This window comes from Chiloscyllium plagiosum, unplaced genomic scaffold, assembly GCF_037043375.1.
Source record: "Chiloscyllium plagiosum isolate Xiang-an unplaced genomic scaffold, Cpla_swu_hap1 HiC_scaffold_9, whole genome shotgun sequence".
NCBI lineage: Eukaryota > Metazoa > Chordata > Chondrichthyes > Orectolobiformes > Hemiscylliidae > Chiloscyllium > Chiloscyllium plagiosum.
Window position 1 is genome coordinate 2,405,326 of NW_028270147.1, and position 22,003 is coordinate 2,427,328.

The 22,003-nt window shown below is 45.7% G+C and overlaps 1 protein-coding gene across 1 annotated transcript in view; it reads left to right on the forward strand.

The window, feature by feature from the left end:
* erich3 (glutamate-rich 3) overlaps positions 1 to 22,003 on the forward strand; it is a 112,762-nt gene that overhangs the window by 3,906 nt on the left and 86,853 nt on the right. Inside the window, exons 2-3 of the mRNA XM_087990304.1 lie at positions 1,465 to 1,558; positions 12,192 to 12,317. Of these exons, the coding sequence (XP_087846430.1) occupies positions 1,465 to 1,558; positions 12,192 to 12,317 (220 nt within the window). The remainder of the gene's footprint in view (positions 1 to 1,464; positions 1,559 to 12,191; positions 12,318 to 22,003) is intronic.

Consider the following 22,003-nt stretch of genomic DNA (forward strand, 5'->3'; position numbering starts at 1 on the left):
TGCAATCTTCTTCCCGACCTCTCCGCCCCCACCCCCTCTCCGGCCTATCACCCTCACCTTAACCTCCTTCCACCTATCGCATTCCCACTGCCCCTCCCCCAAGTCCCTCCTCCCTACCTTTTATCTTAGCCTGCTTGGCACACCCTCCTCATCCCTGAAGAAGGGCTTATGCCCCCGAAACGTTGATTCTCCTGCTCCTTGGATGCTGCCTGACCTGCTGCACTTTTCCAGCAACACATTTTTCAGCTTCCTACCATTAATCCAGTTTGCCAGCTCCCCCTGGATTCCATGCGATCAAACTTTCCAGAGCAGCCCACCATATGGAACTTATCAAAAGCCTTACTGAATTTCATATAGACTACGTCTACCACCCTGCCCTGATCAACCTTTTTGGCCACTTCAAAGAGCTCTAACAAATTTGTGAGACATGATCTCCCACTCACAAAGCCATGCTGACTATTCCTAATTGAACCCTGTCTTTCCAAATGCATGTATATCTTATCTCACAATCTTCTCAAGTAACTCACCCACCACAGATGTTAGACTTACTGGTCTGTAATTCCCAGGTTTTTATTTGCAGCATTCCTGAATAAGGGTACAACATTCACTACCCTCCAGTCTTCCGGAACTTCACCAGTGGCTCACGTTGACGTAACAATATCAGCCAGGGCCCCTGCAATTTTTTCTGTAGCCTCTTACAGTGCTCTTGTATATATCTGGTCAGGACCAGAAGATTTATCAACCTTCATACGTTCTAATACATCCAACACCACGTCTACTGTGATATGGACTGTCTCCAAGATATCACCACTAACTTCCCCAAGTTCCCAAGTCTTCATGTCTTTCTCCATGGTAAACACAGAGGAGAAATAGTCATTGAGGACCTCACTCATCTCCTGCAGTTCTATACATACAGGTTTGGCAACAATATTGCAGAGAGAAACAGAGTTAATGTTTCAGGTTTGTGACCCTTCATCAGAGCGCTGGTACACTGCAGTTAGAGAAGTTGGTTATTTTTATTCATGCATTGGATGTGGGCATCGCTGGCTCGGCTGGCATTTATTGCTCACCCCTAGCTGCCCTTGTACAAGTGAGTTGCCTTCTGAATTGCTGCAGTCCTTGGGATATTGGGACACCAGCAGTTCTGTTAGGACGGGGATCCTAGGATTTTGATTCAGCAATACTAAAGGAACAGCAGTACCTTCCCAAGTTAGGATGGTGAGTGGCTTGGAGAGGAATTGCAGGGAGTGGTGTTCCCATGTATCTGCTGCCTTGTTCATCTAGAGGTCATGGGTTTGGAAGCCGTTGTCGAAGCAGCCTTCGTGAATTACTACGGTGCATTTTGGTAATAGTACACACTGCAGCTACTGAGTCACTGGTGAAGAAGTGCTGTTCATTGGTTATACTACAAATGGCACCCTGGGTGATTTCAAAAGCCTAACACTGCAATATATTGTCTTACAGACCTCTGGCTACCTACAACAGCCTCACAGACAAACACTTGACAGGATATTTCAACAACACAAGGGTTCGGAGACATCTCCAGCGAGCTGGATTGGTGAGTGTCAAATATCCTCACTGTTGGCTGCTTCTTTCATTTTCCTCCCAGCTCTGAATGGTCCCCCTCCCCCAACACTAATTATCAACAAACTCATTCATGGGAAAAAGCCTGGATCCATGTCAGTCACTTCCTTGTATCCTGACTGTCATGTGATCCAACATTAATGGAGTTATTGACCAATTGCAGCAGCCAATGGAATTCATTTTACTTTCACAACTCTGAAGCCTAATCCCCCAAAACGCACTGACTAAAGGTGCATGCTGATGTATGCCGAGCCACCCAATGTTAGGACCAAAGTGCTTCTCCTGGCCAAGACCCCCACTCCCATCCCCAACCCTTAGTGGGCCCCCTAGAGTCCCTGGTACAAATTACTGGGCCCTGATGTAGCCCAATCCCGCTAGTCTCCAACCTTTACTGCACCTGCCATGCACCTGTCCATATTTCCCAAATGTGAGTCAGTCCTATCCCTAAGAATCTGACCGGCCTGTAATTTCCCAGCTTATCCCTGTTGCCCTTCTTAAATTCAGGAACAGCATTGGTTATTCTCTAGATCTCTGGGACATTTCCTGTGATTAAAGAGGACACAAATATTTCATACAAGGCTCCAGCAATTTCCTCCCTTTCTCCTTCTGCATTCTGGGATACATCCCATCAGGTCCTGGGGACTTGACTCATTTGATGCTTTTCAAAACGCTGAATGCCTCCATCTCTTTTTATATTGATATGCCCAAAAAAAATCAATATACTCCTCCTAAGACTCACCATCCAGCATATCCTCCTCGGTGAATACTGATGCAAAGTGTTCTTTGAGGACTTCACCCTCTTAGAGTCATAGAGATGTACAGCATGGAAACAGACCCTTCGTTCCAACTCATCGATGCCAACTGGATATCCTAACCCAATTTAGTCCCACCTGCCAGCACCCGGCCCACATCCCTCCAAACCCTTCCTATTCATATACCCATCCAGATGCCTTTTAAATGTTGCAATTGTACAAGCCTCCACCACTTCCTCTGGCAGCCCATTCCACAGAAGCAGCACCCTATGTGTGAAAACGTTGCCCCTTAGGTCTCTTTTATATCTTTCCCCTCTCACCCTAAACCTATGCCCTCCACTTCTGGACTTCCCGACCCCAGGGAAAAGACTTTGTCTATTTATCCTATCCATGCCCGTCGTGATTTTATAAACCCCTATAAGGTCATCCCTCAGCCTCCGCGCTCCAGGGAAAACAGCCCCAGCCTGTTCAGCCTCTCCCTATAGCTCAAATCCTCCAACCCTGGCAACATCCTCGTAAATCTTTTCTGAACCCTTTCAAGTTTCACAACATCTTTCCGATAGGAAGGAAACCAGAATTGCATGCAATATTCTAACAGTGGCCTAATCAATGTCCTGTACAGCCGCAACATGACCTCCCAACTCCAGTACTCAATACTCTGACCAATAAAGGAAAGCATCCCAAACACTGCCTTCACTATCCTATCTACCCGTGACTCCACTTTCAAGGAGCTATGAACCTGCACTCCAAGGTCTCTTTGTTCAGCAACACTCCCTAGGACCTTACCATTAAGTGTATAAGTCCTGCTAAGATTTGCTTTCCCAAAATGTAGCATCTCACGTTTATCTAAATTAAACACCATCTGCCACTTCTCAGCCCATTTGCCCATCTGATCAAGATTGTAGTCTGAGGTAACCTCCTTCGCTGTCCACTACACCTCCAACTTTGGTGTCATCTGCAAACTTACTAACTGTACCTCTTATGCTCACATCCAAATCCTTTATATAAATGACGAAAAGTAGTGGAACCAACACTGATCCTTGTGGCGATCCTTGTGGCACTCCACTGGTCACAGGCCTCCAGTCTGAAAAACAACCCTCCACCACCACCCTCTGTCTTCTCCCTTTGAGCCAGTTCTGTATCCAAATGGCTAGTTCTCCCTGTATTCCAAGAGATCTAACCTTGCTAACCAGTCTCCCATGGGGAATCTTGTCGAATGCCTTACCCAAGTCCATATAGATCACATCTACTGCTCTGCCCTCATCAATCCTCTTTGTTACTTCTTCAAAAAACTCAATCGAATTTGTGAGACATGATTTCCCATGCACAAAGCATGTTGAATATCCCGAATCAGTCCTTGTCTTTCCAAATACATGTACATCCTGTCCCTCAGGATTCCCTCCAAAGACTTGCCCACCACCGAGGTCAGGCTCACCGGTCTATAGTTCCCTGGCTTGTCTTTACCAAGGAGAAAGTGAGGACTGCAGATGCTGGAGATCAGAGCTGAAAATGTGTTGCTGGAAAAGCGCAGCAGATCAGGCAGCATCCAGGGAACAGGAGAATCGACGTTTCGGGCATAAGCCCTTCTTCAGGAACCACCCTTCTTTACCACCCTTCTCCAACATTGGCACCACGTTAGCCAACCTCCAGTCTTCCAGCACCTCACCTGTGACTATTGATAATGCAAAATATCTCAGTAAGAGGCCCAGCAATCACTTTCCTAGCTTCTGACAGAGTTCTAGGGTACACCTGATCAGGTCCTGGGAATTACCAATTTTTGTGTGTTTCAAGACATCCAGCACTTCCTCCTCTGTAATATGGGCATTTTTTAAGATGTCATCATCTATTCCCTACATTCTATATCTTTCATATCCTTTTCTACAGTAAACACTGATGCAAAATACTTGTTTAATATCTCCCCCATTTCTTGCGGCTCCACACAAAAACTGCCTTGCTGATCTTTGAAGGGCCCCATTTCCTCCATAGTTATCCTTTTGTCCTTAATGTATTTGTAAAAACTCTTTGGATTCTCCTTAATTCTATTTGCCAAAGCTATCTCACATCCCCTTTTTGCCCTCCTGGTTTTCCTCTTAAGTATACACCTACTTCCTTTATACTCTTCTAGGGATTCACTCGATCTATCCTGTCTATACCTGACATATGCTTCCTCCTTTTTCTTAACCAAACCTTCAATTTCTTTAATCATCCAGCATTCCCTATACCTACCAGCCTTCCCTTTCACCCTGACAGGAATATACTGTCTCTGGACACTCATTATCTCATTTCTGAAGGCTTCCCATTTTCCAGTGTCCCTTTACCTGTGAACATCTGCCTCCAATCAGCTTTTGAAAGCTCTTGCCTAATACCGTCAAAATTGGCCTTTCTCCAATTTAGAACTTCACCTTTTAGATCTGGTCTCTCCTTTTTCATCACTATTTTAAAACGAATAGAATTATAGTCGCTGGCCCCAAAGTGCACCCCCACTGACACCTCAGTCACCTGCCCTGCCTTATTTCCCAGGAGTAGGTCAGGTTTTGCACCTTCTCTAGTAGGTACATCCACATATTGAATCTGAAAATTGTCTTGTAAACACTTAACAAATTCCTCTCCATCTAAACCCTTAACACAATGGCAGTCCCAGTCTATGTTTGGAAAGTTAAAATCCCCTTCCATAACCACTATTATTCTTACAGATAACTGAGATCTCCTTACAAGTTTGTTTCTCAATTTCCCTCTGACTGTTAGGGGGTCTATAATACAATCCCAATAAGGTGATCATCCCTTTCTTATTTCTCAGTTCCACCCAAATAACTTCCCTGGATGTATTACCGGGAATATCCTCCCTCAGCACGGCTGTAATGCTATCCCTTATCAAAAATGCCACTCCACCTCCTCTCTTGCCTCCTTTCTGTCCTTCCTGTAACATTTTTAACTTCCTCTGGCTGTGCACATAAATTCCCTCCTTGGTCCTTGAGTGGACCTACTCTTTCCTGAGCCACCCTCTTGCTCTTTTATGTATAAATAAAGCACCTTGGGATTTTCCTTAATCCTGTTTCCCAAAGACTTTTTAGCCCTCCTAATTCTTTGTTAAGTTATCCCCTGCTCTGTCTGTCTTCAGTTTCCTAAACCTATGTATGCCTCCTTTTTCTTTTTGAGCTCTCCATCCAAGGTTCCCAAATCTTGTCATCCTTATCCTTCATTTTCACAGGGACGTGCTGGTCTGAACTCTAAACACTGGGCAATTCCCACATGCCAGATGTGGATTTTCCTTCAAACAGCTGTCCCAATCTACATTCTCCAGTTCTTGCCAAATATTGTGATAGTTAGCCTCGCCTCAATTTAGTATATTCACCTGAGGGCTACTGTTATCCTTATCCATAATTAACTTAAAATTTATAGAATTATGGTCACTGTTACCGAAATGCTCCCCCATTGAAACTTTGATCACCTGACCAGGCTCATTCCCCAATACCAGGTTGAGTACAGCCTCTTCCCTGGTTGGACAATTTACATATTATTTCATAGAACATAGAACATAGAACATAGAAGAATACAGCGCAGTACAGGCCCTTGGGCCCTCGATGTTGCGCCGATCCAAGCCCACCTAAACTACACTAACCCACTATCCTCCATATACCTATCCAATGCCCTCTTAAATGCCCATAAAGAGGGAGAGTCCACCACTGTTACTGGCAGGGCATTCCATGAACTAACGACTCGCTGAGTGAAGAACCTACCCCTAACATCTGTCCTATATCTACCCCCCCTTAATTTAAAGCTATGCCCCCTTGTAATACCCGACTCAATACGCGGGAAAAGGTTCATACTGTCGACCCTATCTAACCCCCTAATCATCTTGTACACCTCAATCAAGTCACCCCTAAACCTTCTTTTCTCTAGTGAAAACAGCCCCAAGTGCCTCAGTCTTTCCTCATACGATTTTCCTTCCATACCAGGCAACATCCTGGTAAACCTCCTCTGCACCCGTTCCAATGCCTCCACATCCTTCCTATAGTATGGCGACCAAAACTGCACACAATATTCCAGATGCGGCCGTACCAGAGTCTTATACAACTGCATCATGACCTCAGGACTCCGGAACTCAATTCCTCTACCAATAAAAGCCAGTACGCCATATGCCTTCCTCACCGCACTATTTACCTGGGTGGCAACTTTCAGAGATCTGTGTACATGGACACCAAGATCCCTCTGCTCATCCACACTACCAAGTATCCGACCATTAGCCCAGTACCCCATCTTTTTGTTATTCTTCCCAAAGTGAATCACCTCGCACTTAGCTACATTGAATTCCATCTGCCACCTTTCTGCCCAGCTCTGCAGCTTCTCTATATCCTGCTGTAACCTGCCACATGCTTCCTCACTGTCAACAACTCCTCCGACTTTCGTATCATCCGCAAACTTGCTCACCCAACCTTCTAACCCCTCTTCCAGGTCATTTATAAAAATGACAAACAGCAATGGTCCCAAAACAGATCCTTGCGGAACACCGCTAGTGACGGCACTCCATGAAGAAACTTTGCCATCAACTACTACCCTCTGTCTTCTTCCATCCAGCCAATTCCTAATCCAAACCTCCAACTCACCCTCAATGCCATATCTCCGTATTTTCTGCAGTAGCCTACCATGGGGAACCTTATCAAACGCCTTACTAAAATCCATATATACCACATCTACCGCTTTCCCCTCATCAACCTCCTTCGTCACCTTTTCAAAGAATTCAATAAGGTTTGTGAGGCACGACCTGCCCTTCACAAAACCATGCTGACTATCCTTGATCACATTATTCCTATCCAGATGTGCATAAATCCTATCCCTTACAATTCTCTCTAAGACTTTGCCCACAACAGAAGTGAGACTCACCGGCCTATAGTTATTAGGGCTATCCCTACTCCCCTTTTTGAACAAGGGAACCACATTTGCTATCCTCCAGTCTTCTGGGACTACTCCTGTAGACAAAGAGGACATAAAAATCAAGGCCAATGGCTCTGCAATCTCCTCCCTTGCTTCCCAGAGAATCCTAGGATAAATGCCATCAGGCCCAGGGGACTTATCTATTTTCACCTTTTCCAGGATTTCCAACACCTCTTCTCTACATACCTCAAAGCCATCCATTCTACTTATTTGTGCCTCAGTACTCTCATCGACAACAATGCCCTGTTCCTGAGTGAATACTGAAGAAAAGTATTCATTCAGTGTCTCCCCAATCTCTTCCGCCTCCACACGCAACTTCCCCCTACTATCCTTGACTGGACCTATTCCTACCCTAGTCATTCTTTTTATTCCTAACATACCTATAGAAAGCCTTAGGGTTTTCCCTAATCCTATCTACTAAGGACCTTTCATGTCCCCTCCTTGCTGCTTTTAGCTCTCTTTTCAGGTCCTTCCTGGCTACCCTATAACTCTCAATCGCCCCAATTGAACCTTCACGTCTCATCTTGAGGTAGGCCGCCCTCTTCCATTTAACAAGGGATTCCAATTCCTTATTAAACCACGGCTCCCTCGCACGACCCTTTCCTTCCTGCCTGACAGGTACATAATTATCAAGGACACTCAATAGTTGCCCCTTGAACAAGTTCCACATATCATTTACACTCTTGCCTTGGAGTCTACTTTTCCAAGCCACACATCCTAAGTCATGCCTCACCGCATCATAATTTCCCTTACCCCAGCTATAATTCTTGCCCTGTAGTACACACTTATCCCTCTCCATCACGAGTGTAAAAATCACCGAATTATGGTCACTATCCCCAAAGTGCTCACCTACCTCTAATTCTAACACCTGGCCTGGTTCGTTACCCAGAACCAAATCCAGTATGGCCTCACCTCTTGTTGGCCTGTCTACATATTGTGTCAGGAAACTCTCCTGCACACATTGAACAAACACTGACCCATCTAACGAACTTGAGCTATAGCTTTCCCAATCAATATCAGGAAAGTTAAAGTCCCCCATAACAACCACCCTATTACTGTCACTCATCTCCTGAATCACCTTCCCAATCCTTTCTTCAATGATTCTAGGACTATTAGGAGGCCTGTAAAAGACTCCTAACAGGGTGACCTCACCTTTCCTATTCCTAACCTCAGCCCAAACTACCTCAGATGGCAAGTCCTCATCCATCGTCCTTTCCACCGCTGTAATACTATCTTTGACAAGCAATGCCACACCTCCCCCTCTTTTATTTCAAAGTACCATCCTGGACATACCTCACAAATTCTCCCCCATCCAAGACCCTGGCATTAAGCAAGTCCCAGTAAATATAGGGGAAGGTAAAATTACTAACCAATTTGTTTTCACAATTTTCCATAATCTGTCCGTATATCTGTTCCTCTCTCACCCGTTGGCTGTTGGGAGGCCTGTAGTACAATCCCATCAAAGTGATAGCACCCTTCCTATTCCCCTGCTGCACCCATATGGCCTTGCTGGGAGAGCCCTCCAAGGTGTCCTCCCTCAGTAGAGCTGGGATATTCTCCCACTCCCCCACCTCTTTTACAGCCCTCTCTATCTTGCCTGAAGCATCTAAATCCTCCGGTTGTAAGTTTGCTCACTGAACTGGAAGGTTGGTTTTCAGATGTCTCGTCACCATGCTAGGTAACATCATCAGTGAGCCTCTGGTGAAGCGCTAGTGTTATGTCCCGCTCTCCAGTTATGTGACTTGACCAAGACACACACACGTCAGCCTGCTGGTGTGCTGTGTTCAGGAACCTCCCCTGTCTGTTCTTCCTCTTAATCGTACTGGCCTTAACCTCAGGCTCTTTCTGGGTCATTTCACTTGCTGACCTACCTCACTGGATCCCACCCCCCTTCCACACTAGTGTAAACCCTCCTGAATGGCACTGGTAAACCTCCCTGCCAGGATATTGCCCTCCAGTTTAGGTGCAACCCATCCTCCCTGTTCATGTTCCATCTGCCCCAGAAAACATTCCAGTGATCCACACACCTGAAAGCCTCCCTCCTACAGCAGCTCTTTAGCCACATATTTAACTGTACTATTTCACACAAAGGGTGGTGGGCTTTTGGAATGCATTGCCAGCAGAGGTGGTAGAGGCAGGCACGGTATTTAAGATGCGTCTGGACAGATGTATGAGTAGGTGGGGAGCAGAGGAATACAGATGCTTAGGAATTGACCGACAGGTTTAGACAGTGGATTTGGATCAGCTCAGGCTTGGCGGGTCGAAGGGCCTGTTTCTGGGCTGTAAATTTTCTTTGTTCTTTGTTCTTTTCTTATCTCCCCCTTCAGAATATCCTGCGCCTGCTCAGAAACATCCTCGACCCTGGAACCAGGAAAGCAACACACCATCCTGGAGTCCTACCCACGGCCAAAATAGGACCCGTGACTGACTCTCACCCCCCCCCCCCCCCCCCCCCCCTCCCGGCAGGTATTTATCCTGCTGTTTACCCCAAGGGCCACACTGACTGACCCCCCTTCTCAGGTATTTGATTTGATTAGATTAGATTCCCTACAGTGTGGAAACAGGCCCTTCGGCCCAACCAGTCCATACCGACCCTCCAAAGAGTAACCCACCCAGACCCATTTCCCTCTGACTAATGCACCTAACACTATGGGCAATTTAGCATGGCCAATTCACCTGACCTGCACATCTTTTGGATTTATCCTGCTGTTCACCCCCAGGGTTACTCTGTTTTCCCTGCAGTGTCGGAGGCTGAAAGGTGACCTTATAGAGGTTTATAAAACTATGAGGCTCATGGATAGGATAAATAGACAGTGTTTTCCTGGGGTGGGGGAGTCCAGAACTAAAGGACATAGGTTTAAGGTGAGAGGGGAAAGCTATAAAAGAGACCTAAGGGGTAACTTTTTAATTCAGAGGGTGGTATGTGTATGGAATGAGTTGCCAGAGGAATTAGTGGAGGCTGGTACAATTACAACATTTAAAAGGTCTCTAGATGGGTACATGAAAAGGAAGGGTTTGGAGGGATATGGGCTGTGTGCTGGCAGGTGGGACCAGATTGGGTTGGAATATCTGGTCGGCATGGGTGGGTTGGACCGAAGGGTCTGTTTCCATGCTGTACACCTTTGACTCTATGATTTGTTGTGAAGAAGCAAGCTTCTTCAGCATGTTTCATCTTTATTTATTCACAGGCATCACTGGCTGAGCCAGCATTTGTGGCTCATCCTTTGTTGCTGTTGAGAAAGAGGCAGTGTACTGCTGCCTTGAATTGCTGCTGCTGTCCATGTGTTGTAGGTGGGTGTATAATGCATTTTGGGAGGGTGTGAGGGATGGTGGTATGTTTTTAAGTTTGGATAGTGAGTCGCTTGAAGTTGCAGGCAGTGGTACCTGCTGCACTTGTCTTTCTGGGTATTAGAGGTCATGAGTTTGGAAGGTGCTTTTGGTGAGACTCTTGGGGAATTCCTGCAGTGTGTCTACACAGCTGATACTGACCAGCAGCAGCAGAGACAATGAAAGTGTGGATATGTGGTGCCAATCATATGGACTACTTCATCAAGCAACTTGAGTGTTGGAACTGCATTCATCAAGGTAAGGAAGGGAGTTTGTTCTGGCACACTCTGAGTTATGTCTTGTAGATATTGGACAGGCATTGGAGATTCTGGAGATGCATTGCTCATTACAAGATTCCCAGCTTTTGGTTGTTATAGCCACAGTACTTACAGTTCAGATTCTGGTCAGTGGTCACACCTTCTCAGAGCTGAAGCAACTAATTTCCCACTGTGCGTTTTCTTTATTATGAATCATTTCACTCTCTCCAGCCCTCGGAGTGTACAGCAACCCCACACTTTAGGAGTGAACCCCCCCCCCCCCTTACTGGGGGAAAGTTTTGAGGACCTTTTGGTCCAAAACCACACATTTCTCTGGAACTCATTCCACTCTCCACACATCTCCAATTAAGTAGAACCTGGAGCCCAAATTATACACAAATTAGAAGGAAGTGAAATTACAGCAGCCTCTATCCAGTTTCTGCTGAATTTATGGGTTTAGGTAAAGATTCTCCAAAGCAGGCACACTCATTCGAGTGGTGTAGGATGGCAGGTGTACAGAAAATAAATACAGCTGTGCAAGATGCTCCCAGTGAAAGGGAAACAAAGCACTTGAGACTGATATAGGGGGTTTGAAATGGAAAACCATCATTGTCTGAACTTTACCCTGCTAAAGTTGCTGATCTATAAAAAATTAAGGGGAACCCCTTGCCCCAGAGAGTGGGGTGAATGTGGAACTCAACTGCACAGCGAGTGGTCAAAGTGAATCGTGTCGATACATTTAGAGGGTAACTGGATAATCACATGAGGGGAAAGGAATTGCGAGATGTGTTAGATTAGATTACATTACAGTGTGGAAACAGGCCCTTCGGCCCAACAAGTCCACATCGACCCGCCGAAGCGTAACCCACCCATACCCCTACATTTACCCCTTACCTAACACTACGGGCAATTTAGCATGGCCAATTCACCTGACCTGCACATCTTTGGACTGTGGGAGGAAACCGGCGCACCCGGAGGAAACCCACGCAGACACGGGGAGAATGTGCAAACTCCACACAGTCAGTCGCCTGAGGCGGAAATTGAACCCGGGTCTCAGGCACTGTGAGGCAGCAGTGCTAACCACTGCGCCACCATGCCGCCCACATAGGTGTTGATAGGATAAGGAACCTAGGGTGCAGGAGGAACTTTGTGTGAGTATTTATGCTCCATACAAAGTGATGGGTTGAAGAGCTTGATTCTATGTTGTAATTGCGATATAAGTTGAAATAAGTTTAACATTAATGATCCGAACTCTCTGATTGCATAAAACAATTTAAAGTAATTGATTGTAGATGTTGCTGGATAATGTGTTTTTTAAAATCTGTGCTTTCCTGTGCAGGTCACAAAGAATGGAAGGATAGTGTCGGAGAAGGAATATCGTCTCAACGTAGTTCGAAAAGACCATCAGAAGTATGTGCGGGAGAGTTTGGCCCAGGCTATATTCCACAAGGTCCTTGAAATGGAGGTACAGAAGCAGCATGCTGCTAACTGCGGCCCAGGACTCAGCAACCAGCAACCACTCTCCTCCATTATACATTTGCTTCTCGTTCAGCAAAGCTTTGATGTGCAACTTCTGATCCTCATGGTCAGATTCCCCTCGATGCCTCACTCCTCCCTTTGTCTGTAATTTTACTCAGCCCACAACCTTCCAAATTGCACTTCTCCAATTCTAGTCTCTATGTAATCCACCATTACATTGTAATGCTCCACCACTGGCAGTTGTACCTGAATAACATTCTGCAAAAGTATGCTCTAGAGACAACAAGGGACAGAATCACAATACTGTTACAATTCAGAAGGAGACCCTTTAGCCTATCCTGTCTACACCAGCTGTCCCATGAACATTGCAACAGAGTACCATTTGCCTGTCTTCTCCCCGTCCCTTGCTCATTGTTTCTATTCAAATAATTATCTGATGCCCTCTTGAGTGTTTCAGTTGCCCCTGCCTCCACCACATTTCCAGGCAGTCGATCATAGACCTGAATCACTTGTGCCACTCTGCTTAGATTAGATTAGGTTCCCTACAGTATGGAAACAGGCCCTTCAGCCCAACAAGTCCACACCGACCCTTTGAAGAGTAACCCATCCCAGACTCATTTTCCTCTGACTAATGCACCTGACAGTATGGGCAATTTAACATGGCCAATTCATCTGACCTGCACATCTTTGGATTGTGGGAGGAAACCCACACAGACACAGGGAGAATGTGCGAACTCCACAGACAGTTGCCTGAGGCTGGAATTGAACCTGGGACCCTGGTGATGTGAGGCAGCAGTGTTCACCACTGAGCCACTGTGCCGTTTAATAAGGAGTAATGACCCAGATTTAGTTAACAATGTAATGGTGGATTAATATTCATCTAACAGAAATCATGACATAACATTGTTTTGATATTATGTTTGAAAGGGAGAACCAGCTTAAAAAAAGTTCAGTTTAATTAAGCGAGGATAAGGCAGCTAGTGTCTTCAGTAAACTGGGTAAATCAGTTCCTTCAGTAAACTGGGTAAATCAGTTCCTTCAGTAAACTGGGTAAATCAGTTCCTTCAGTAAACTGGGTAAATCAGTTCCTTCAGTAAACTGGGTAAATCATTTCCTTGTCAAAACAGCTGAAAGTCTGTATGAGGTGTTGAAAAAAGGAATAGGTTGTAGAGAATTTAATGTCACACAGAATCAGTTTGTATCCCTCGAGAGCAAATGCTTTCCCTGCCAAAAAACAGCTTTCTGCAGCTAAAGAGATAGATGGCAATGTGAAAGTAAATAAAAAAACACAAACCAAAAGGCACAAAAAAGGAGCAGATCTTTCTGGATAGGCATAATTGCACATCAGAGCAAAGGGTGAAAAAATGTATAATCAGAGCTGCAGAAATAGAACAGGAGAAGAAACCTGTGAGGGATGTCAAAATCCATACAAAATCTTTGTCAGATTGTTAGGTCAAAGAACAGCAGGAGAAATGTGGGTTTTTTGAAAATTCAGTGGCAAAAAACTGAAAGTACAGTAATGGTAGACGTACTGAGTAATTATTTTCCTCAATGTTTTTCTGTACAGGAAAAGGTCAGCTTACTAGATTTGTAAAGAACACTATTATTGAATCAAGGCGTGAAGCTCACCAAAATCTAAGTAAATGAGGTGACAAATGATTTTGAAAATAATAGCACAAAAGATTGACAAATCCCCAGAAACCAGATGGTAAACCTATGGTTTTAAAAGACCAATAGATCATAAGAAATAAATCATTCAGCCCCTCGAGCTTGCTCTACAATTCAGTAGGATTCTGGCTGATCCCACATTCATCACATCCACTTTCCTGCCTCCCTTTTAGCAGCGGGAGCGGTGAGATTGAGGACCGGGGGCTGCTGGGAAAGTAAGTAAATCCTATAAAAGCTTAGCCCATGCGTAGGCAGAGCACACAGTAAGCAGGAACAGACACAGGTTGCTGAGCAAATGAGGGAATATATTTAGGCAGTTGCTTTACCTGAACACTACTTAGGTAGTGTCTCCCACCATCCTCCTCCTCCAACCAAAAAAAAAGGTTCTGTGTACCGATTTGGTGAGGTTACTAGTTTTTTCAGTAGTCTCTTTGGGAATTTAGGATAGTGGGTATGGCTGTTAGGGAAGTTGTATGCTTCTTCTGTAGAGTGTGGGAAATAAGGGTCGCCGCAGGGTTCCTGCTGACTTCATCTGTGGGAAGTGCACCCAACTCCAATCCGTGAAAACCGCGTTAGGGAACTGGAGCTGGATGAACTACGGATCATTCGGGAGGTGGAAGGGGTAATTGAGAGGAGTTACAGGGAGGTAGTCACACCTCAGGTACAAGAAAAAGACAGATGCATTACAGTCGGGGACGGAAGGGAACTGGCAGACAGTGCAGGGTTCCCCTGTAGCTGTTCCCCTCAACAATAAGTATGCTGTTTTGGATACTGTTGGGGGGTGTGGGGCTTCCCAGGGTAAACAATGGGGCACAGAGTCTGCCCCTGTTGCTCTGAAGGGAATGGGGGAGAGGAGCAGAGCATTAGTTATTGGGGACTCTATAGTTAGGGAGACAGATAGAAGGTTCTGTGGGAACGAGAGACACTCACAGTTGGTGTGTTGCCTCCCAGGTACTAGGGTCCGTGATGTCTTGGATCATGTTGTCAGGATCCTTGAGGGGGAGCCGCCCCAAGTCAAAGGCACCAATAATGTAAATAGGAAAAGGGGTGGGGATTTAAAGTAGAAATTCAGGGAGCTAGGATGGAAGCTTAGAGCTGGACAAACAGAGTTATTATCTCTGATTTGTTACTCGTGCCACATGCTAGCAAAGTGAGGAGAGCGAGAGAGGGGAGTTGGGATAGTGCAGGAGGGAGGGATTCAGATACCTGGTTAATTGGGTCTCATTCTGGAGTAGGTGGGACCTGTTAGAAAAAAAACCTGGATGGTCTTCACCTGAACCAGAGGGGGAAGAGGTTTGCTAATGCTCTTCAGGAGGGTTTAAACTAATTCAGCAGGGGGATGGGAACCTGAATTACATTTCCAGTGTCCAGGAGGTTGAGAGTAGTGAGGTCACGAATAAGGTTTCAAGGTCACAGAAGTGCAGCAAGCAAGAAGTTGGTTTGAAGTGTGTCTACTTCAACGCCAGGAGCATCCGGAATAAGGTGGGTGAACCTGCAGCATGGGTTGGTACCTGAGACTTAGATGTTGTTGCCATTTCGGAGACATGGATAGATTAGGGACAGGAATGGTTGCTGCAGGTTCTGGGATTTAGATGTTTCAGTGTTTCCTCCGGGTGCTCCGGTTTCCTCCCACAGTCCAAAGATGTGCAGGTCAGGTGAATTGGCCATTCTAAATTGTCCATAGTGGGAATGTGTTGCTGGAAAAGCGCAGCGGGTCAGGCAGCATCCAGGGAACAGGAGAATCGACGTTTCGGGCATAAGCCCTTCTTCAGGAATCCTGTTCCCTGGATGCTGCCTGACCTGCTCCGCTTTTCCAGCAACACATTTCCAGCTCTGATCTCCAGCATCTGCAGTCCTCACTTTCTCCTCATAAATTGTCCGTAGTGTTAGGTAAGGGGTAAATGTAGGGGTATGGGTGGGTTGTGCTTCGGCAGGTCGGTGTGGACTTGTTGGGCTGAAGGGCCTGTTTCCACTCTGTAAAAGTAATCTAATCTGAAAGGAAAGGTGGGAAAAGAGGGGGTGGTGTGACGTTGTTAGTCAAGGACCGTTATTATGGTGGCAGAAAGAACGTTTGAGGACTCTCCTACTGAGGTAGTATGGGCTGAGGTTAGAAACAGGAAAGGAGAGGTCACCCTGTTGGGAATTTTCTATCGGCCTCCAAATAGTTCCAGAGATGTAGAGGAAAGGATTGCAAAGGTAATTCTGGATAGGAGCAAGAGTAACACAGTAGTTGTTATGGGGACTTAAACTTTCCAAATACTGACAGGGAATTCTATAGTTTGAGTACTTTAGATGGGTCAGTTCTTGTCCAGTGTGTGTGCAGGATGGTTTCCTGACACAGTATGTAGACAGGCCAACAAGGGGCAAGGCCACAGTGGATTTGGTACTGGGTAATGAACCCGGCCAGGTGATAGATTTGGAGGTAGGTGAGCACTTTGGTGATCGTGACCACAATTCAGTTACATTTATGTTAGCAATGAAAAGGGATAGGTATATACCGAAGGGCAAGTGTTATATCTGGGAGAAAGGCAATTATGATGTGATTAGAAAAGATTTAGGATGTATAAGATGGGGAAAGAAACTGCAGGGGATGGACACAATTAAAATATGGAGCTTGTTCAAGAAACACCTACAGTGTGCCCTTGATAAATATGTACCTGTCAGGCAGGAAGAAAATCTTGAGCAAGGAAATCATGGTTTACTAAAGAAGTTAGATCTCTTGTCAAGAGGAAGAAGAAGGCTTATGTGAAAGTGAGACTTGAAGGCTCAGTTAGGGCACTTGAGAGTTATGGGTTAGCCAGGAAGGAGCTAAAGAGAGAGCGAAGAAGGACCAGGAGGGGACATGGGAAGTCTTTGACAGGTAGGATCAAGGAAAGCCCTAAAGCTTTCTATAGGTGCAATGGAATTTAAAGAATGACTGCAGTAAGATGAGGGCCTGTCAAGGGAAGTTGTGCATGGAATCTGAAGAGATAGGAGAAGCGCTAAATGAATATTTTTCATCAGCAGGATGAAAAAGACAATGTTGTTGAGGAGAATACTGAGATACAGGCTACTTGTCTAGACAGGATTGAGGTTCATGAGGAGGTGGTGTTAGCGATTCTGCAAAGTGTGAAAATAGATAAATCCCCTGGGCCGGATGGGATTCTCTGGGAAGCGAAGGAGGAGATTGCGAGCCTTTGGCTTTGATCTTTATATCATCATTGTCTACAGGAATGGTGCCAGAAGGCTGGAGGATATCAAATGTGGTTCCCCTTGTTCAAGAAGGGGAGTAGAGACAACCCTGGTAATTATAGACCAGTGAGCCTTACTTCAGTTGTGGGTAAAGTGTTGAAGGTTATAAGAGATAGGATTTCTAATCATCTAGAGAGGAATAAGTTGGTTAGGGATAGTCAACACGGTTTTGTGAAGGGTAGGTCATGCCTCACAAACCTTACTGAGTTCTTGGAGAAGGTGACCAAACAGGTGGATGAGGGTAAAGCCGTTGATATAGATTTCAGTAAGGAGTTTAGATTACTTACAGTATGGAAACAGGCCCTTCGGCCCAACAAGTCCACACCGCCCGCCAAAGCGCAACCCACCCATACCCCTACATTTACCCCTTACCTAACACTACGGGCAATTTAGCATGGCCAATTCACCTGACCTGCACATCTTTTGGATTGTGGGAGGAAACCGGAGCACCCGGAGGAAACCCACGCAGACACGGGGAGAACGTGCAAACTCCACACAGTCAGTCGCCTGAGGCGGGAATTGAACCCGGGTCTCAGGCGCTGTGAGGCAGCAGTGCTAGCCACCGTGCCGCCCACTAATAAGATAAGATTCCCAATAGTAGGCTATTGTAGAAAACCCAGAAGCATAGGATTGAGGGTGATTTAGCAATTTGGATCAGGAATTGGCAACATGAAAGAAGACAGAGGGTGGTGGTTGTTGGGAAATGTTCATCCTGGAGTTGAGTTACTGGTGGGGTAATGCAAGGGTCTGTTTTGGGGCCACTGCTATTTGTTATTTTTATAAATGATCTGGATGTGGGCATAGAAGGATGGGTTAATAAACTTGCGGATGATGCTAAAGATGGTGGAGTTGTGGACGGTGCAGAAAAATGTTGCAGGGGTACAGAGGGATATAGATAAGCTGCAGGGCTGGGCTGAGAGGTGGCAAATGGAGTGTAATGTGGAAAATTGAGAGGTGATTCACTTTGGAAGGAGTAACAGGAATCCAGAATACTGGGCTAATGGTAAGATTCTTGGTAGTGTAGATGGAGAGAGATCTCGGTGTCCATGTGCATGGATCCCTGAAAAGTTGCCACCCAGGTTGATAGAGTTGTTAAGAAGGCATACAGTGTGTTAGCTTTTATTGGTAGTGGGATTGCGTTTTGGAGCCATGAGGTTATGTTGCAGCTGTACAAAGCTCTGGTGCGGCCGCACTTGGAGTATTGTGTACAGTTCTGGTCACCACATTATAGAAAGGATGTGGAAGCTTTGGAAAGGGTGCAGAGGAGATTTACCAGGATGTTGCCTGGTATGGAGGGAAGGTCTTATGAAGAAAGACTGAGGGATTTGATGCTGTTTTCGTTCGAGAGAAGGTGGCTGAGAGGTGACTTAATAGAGACATATAAGATAATCAGAGGGTTAGATAGGATGGACAGGGAGCGCGTTTTCTCAGATGGTGATGGCTAGCATGAGGGGACATAGCTTTAAATTGAGGGGTGATAGATATAGGACAGATGTCAGAGGTAGTTTCTTTACTCAGTAGTAGGGGCATGGAACGCCCTGCCTGCAACAGTAGTAGACTCGCCAACTTTAAGGGCATTGAAGTGGTCATTGGATAAACATCTGGATGAAAATGGAATGGTGTAGGTTAGTTGGGCTTCAGGTTGGTTTCACAGGTTGGAGCAACATCGAGGGCCGAAGGGCCTGTACTACGCTGTAATGTTTGCTGTTCTATGTTTATTCCCTTCCTGGTCATGGGTCTACTTGTCTCAACGTTCAATATACACAAGAGCTCTGCCCACTCATCTGTCTGTGCCAAGGAGTTCCAAAGACATTCAACCCTCTGACAGGAGAAATTCCTTCTCATCTCAGTCTTAAATTGGTGCCCTTTTAGAGTCATAGAGATGTACAGCACGGAAACAGACCCTTCGGTCCAACCCATCCATGCTGACCAGATATCCCAACCCAATCTAGTCCCACCTGCCAGCACCCAGCCCATATCCCTCCAAACCCTTCCTATTCATCTCCCCATTCAAATGCCTCTTAAATGTTGCATTTGTACCAGCCTCCACCACATCATCTGGCAGCTCATTCCATACACGTACAACCCTCTGCGTGAAAACGTTGCCCCTTAGGTCTCTTTTATATCTTTCCCCTCTCACCCTAAACCTATGCCCTCCAGTTCTGGACTCCCCGACCCCAGGGAAAAGACTTTGCCTATTTTTCCTATCCATGCCCCTCATAATTTTATAAACCTCTATAAGGTCACCCCTCAGCCCCCGATGCTCCAGGGAAAACAGCCCCAGCCTGTTCAGCCTCTCCCTGTAGCTTAGATCCTCCAACACTGGCAACATCCTTGTAAATCTTTTCTGAACCCTTTCAAGTTTCACGACATCTTTCCGATAGGAAGGAGACCAGAATTGCACGCAATATTCCAACAGTGGCCTAACCAATGTCCTGCACAGCCGCAACATGACCTCCCAACTCCTGTACTCCATACTGAGACCAATAAAGGAAAGCATACCAAATGCCTTCTTCACTATCCTATCTACCTGCAACTCCACTTTCAAGGAGCTATGAACCTGCACTCCAAGGTCTCTTTGTTCAGCAACACTCCCTAGGACCTTACCATTAAGTGTAAAAGTCCTGCTAATATTTGCTTTCCCAAAATGCAGCACCTCGCATTTATCTGAATTAAACTCCATCTGCCACTTCTCAGCCCATTGACCCATCTGGTCCAGATCCTGTTGTAATCTGAGGTAACCCTCTTCGCTGTCCACTACACCTCCAATTTTGGTGTCATCTGCAAACTTACTAACTGTACCTCTTACGCTCGCATCCAAGTAATTTATGTAAATGACAAAAAGTAGAGGGCCTTGTGGCACTCCACTGGTCACAGGCCTCCAGTCTGAAAAACAACCCTCCACCACCACCCTCTGTCTTCTACCTTTGAGCCAGTTCTGTATCCAAATGCCTAGTTCTCCCTGAGATCTAACCTTTCTAATCAGTCTCCCAAGAGGAACCTTATTCTGAGCCTATGCCCTTTGGTTCTGGAAATTCCCATGAGGGAAACATCCTCTCAGCAGTCACCCTGTGAAGCTGTTACAAATCTATGTGTTTCATTGAGATCACCTCTCATTCTTCTCTACTCCCAGGAGTAGGGTCTCAGTCTGTTTAATCTTTGCTCATGAGACAATCTCTCTGTACCACGGATCATACCAGTTAACCGCAAAAAAAAGCAGATGAAGACATTGCTGATGCCCCATCTTAATCTCTGCTCAGGAATGGTTCCTGAAGGTCAGAGAATTGAGGGTTTCACTTCACTATTTAAGAGAGAATGAGAGAGGGAAACCAGCAAATTCTAAACTGGGCATTTCATACGTTGTGTGGGAAATTGTAGTGTATGATGCAGAGTGAAGCAATTGAACCTGTTGGACATTTTCAATCAGTCCATGAGAGCTGGCATGGATTTGTCCAGAGTCGATCATGACTGATGAAGTTTGAGTGACAGACAGGAGAAGGTCTGTGTGTGTTATATGTTTGGACTTGCAGAAGATATTTGATAAAATCCTATATGTGAGCCAAAGTTGAACCTGATAGAATTGAGGGAAATGGTTGACCTGGTTAGGTTACTGGCTGAGCGGCAGGAGTTAGGGACCAACATTCCGACAAGCTGCACTGCCAAGCAGCAAGGGGAGAGGAGTGACATCGCCTCCTGACCTCTGAGCCAAATGATACTGGTTCGAGTCCCACTCCGGGGCATGAAAGACCAGATGCATTCATAACGTGGTCAGGTGGGTGGAGAATCTACTTTCAGATCCTTTCAGCACACACTACTGACAGCAACCAGAGCGGGAGAATCTTACATGCATGATTCGGAGCACGCACACCTTCACGATCAGGCACTAGCACACAAAAGAAAAGGCGGTAGACTGTGGAAACAGGCTGGTTACCTGTTCCAGGAGAAACCAGAAATAGAAACCAATGTAAGCACATGCTTTGCTTTCCTCATGCCACGAGACGCAACAAGAAAAATGAAAAATATAAGGGGATTGAGGTCATGTTATACGAAACCCTGGTTAAACTACTCTCTCAGAACTTCTGGGAGCACATGTCAGGCATTACACCTTAGGAAAAACAATCTATTAGTCACGGGAGGAGTGCAAATTGAATTAACTACAACTCCATCTGATTCCAGGTTTAAAATTACAGGGAGACTTTACACACACGATGGTGGTTTTTCTCAGGATTGTAGAAGATTGAGTGCAAAATTAATCAGTGTTTTCACAGTTATAGTGGGAATAATGAGATGAATAGAAAGAAACAGTGTCATCTAGTTTGGAAATTGGGAAAAAGTGGCGATATGGAGTTAGGTCACAGACCAAGGCATGTTCTCATACATGACAGAGGCTGAACAGCCACCTGCTGTTGCTTCGTTCCAACTCCGTTTGGGTTTCTGGAGGGTTTCTTCAGAAGACTGCCTGTCTTCAACTCTCTGAGCCCAACTCGACCACTCGTCTCACAAATTATTCAAGACTTCTCAGCCAATTGGAACGCAAATGGATTCTTAGTTATTCATTGGATGAATCTTGGCTGTCAATCAAACAGTTCAATTTCTCCCATCTCATATTTATTTTGAGAGTTAGGTTGAGGGTCTGAGAGGTTAGTACTGAGGGAGTGCCCCATTGCAAGAAGATCTGTACAGAGGGAGTGCCGCACTGTCAGAGGGTGTGTACAGAGGGAGTTCTACACTGTCAGACCGTCAGTACTGAAGAGGTGCTGTACTGTTGGAGAG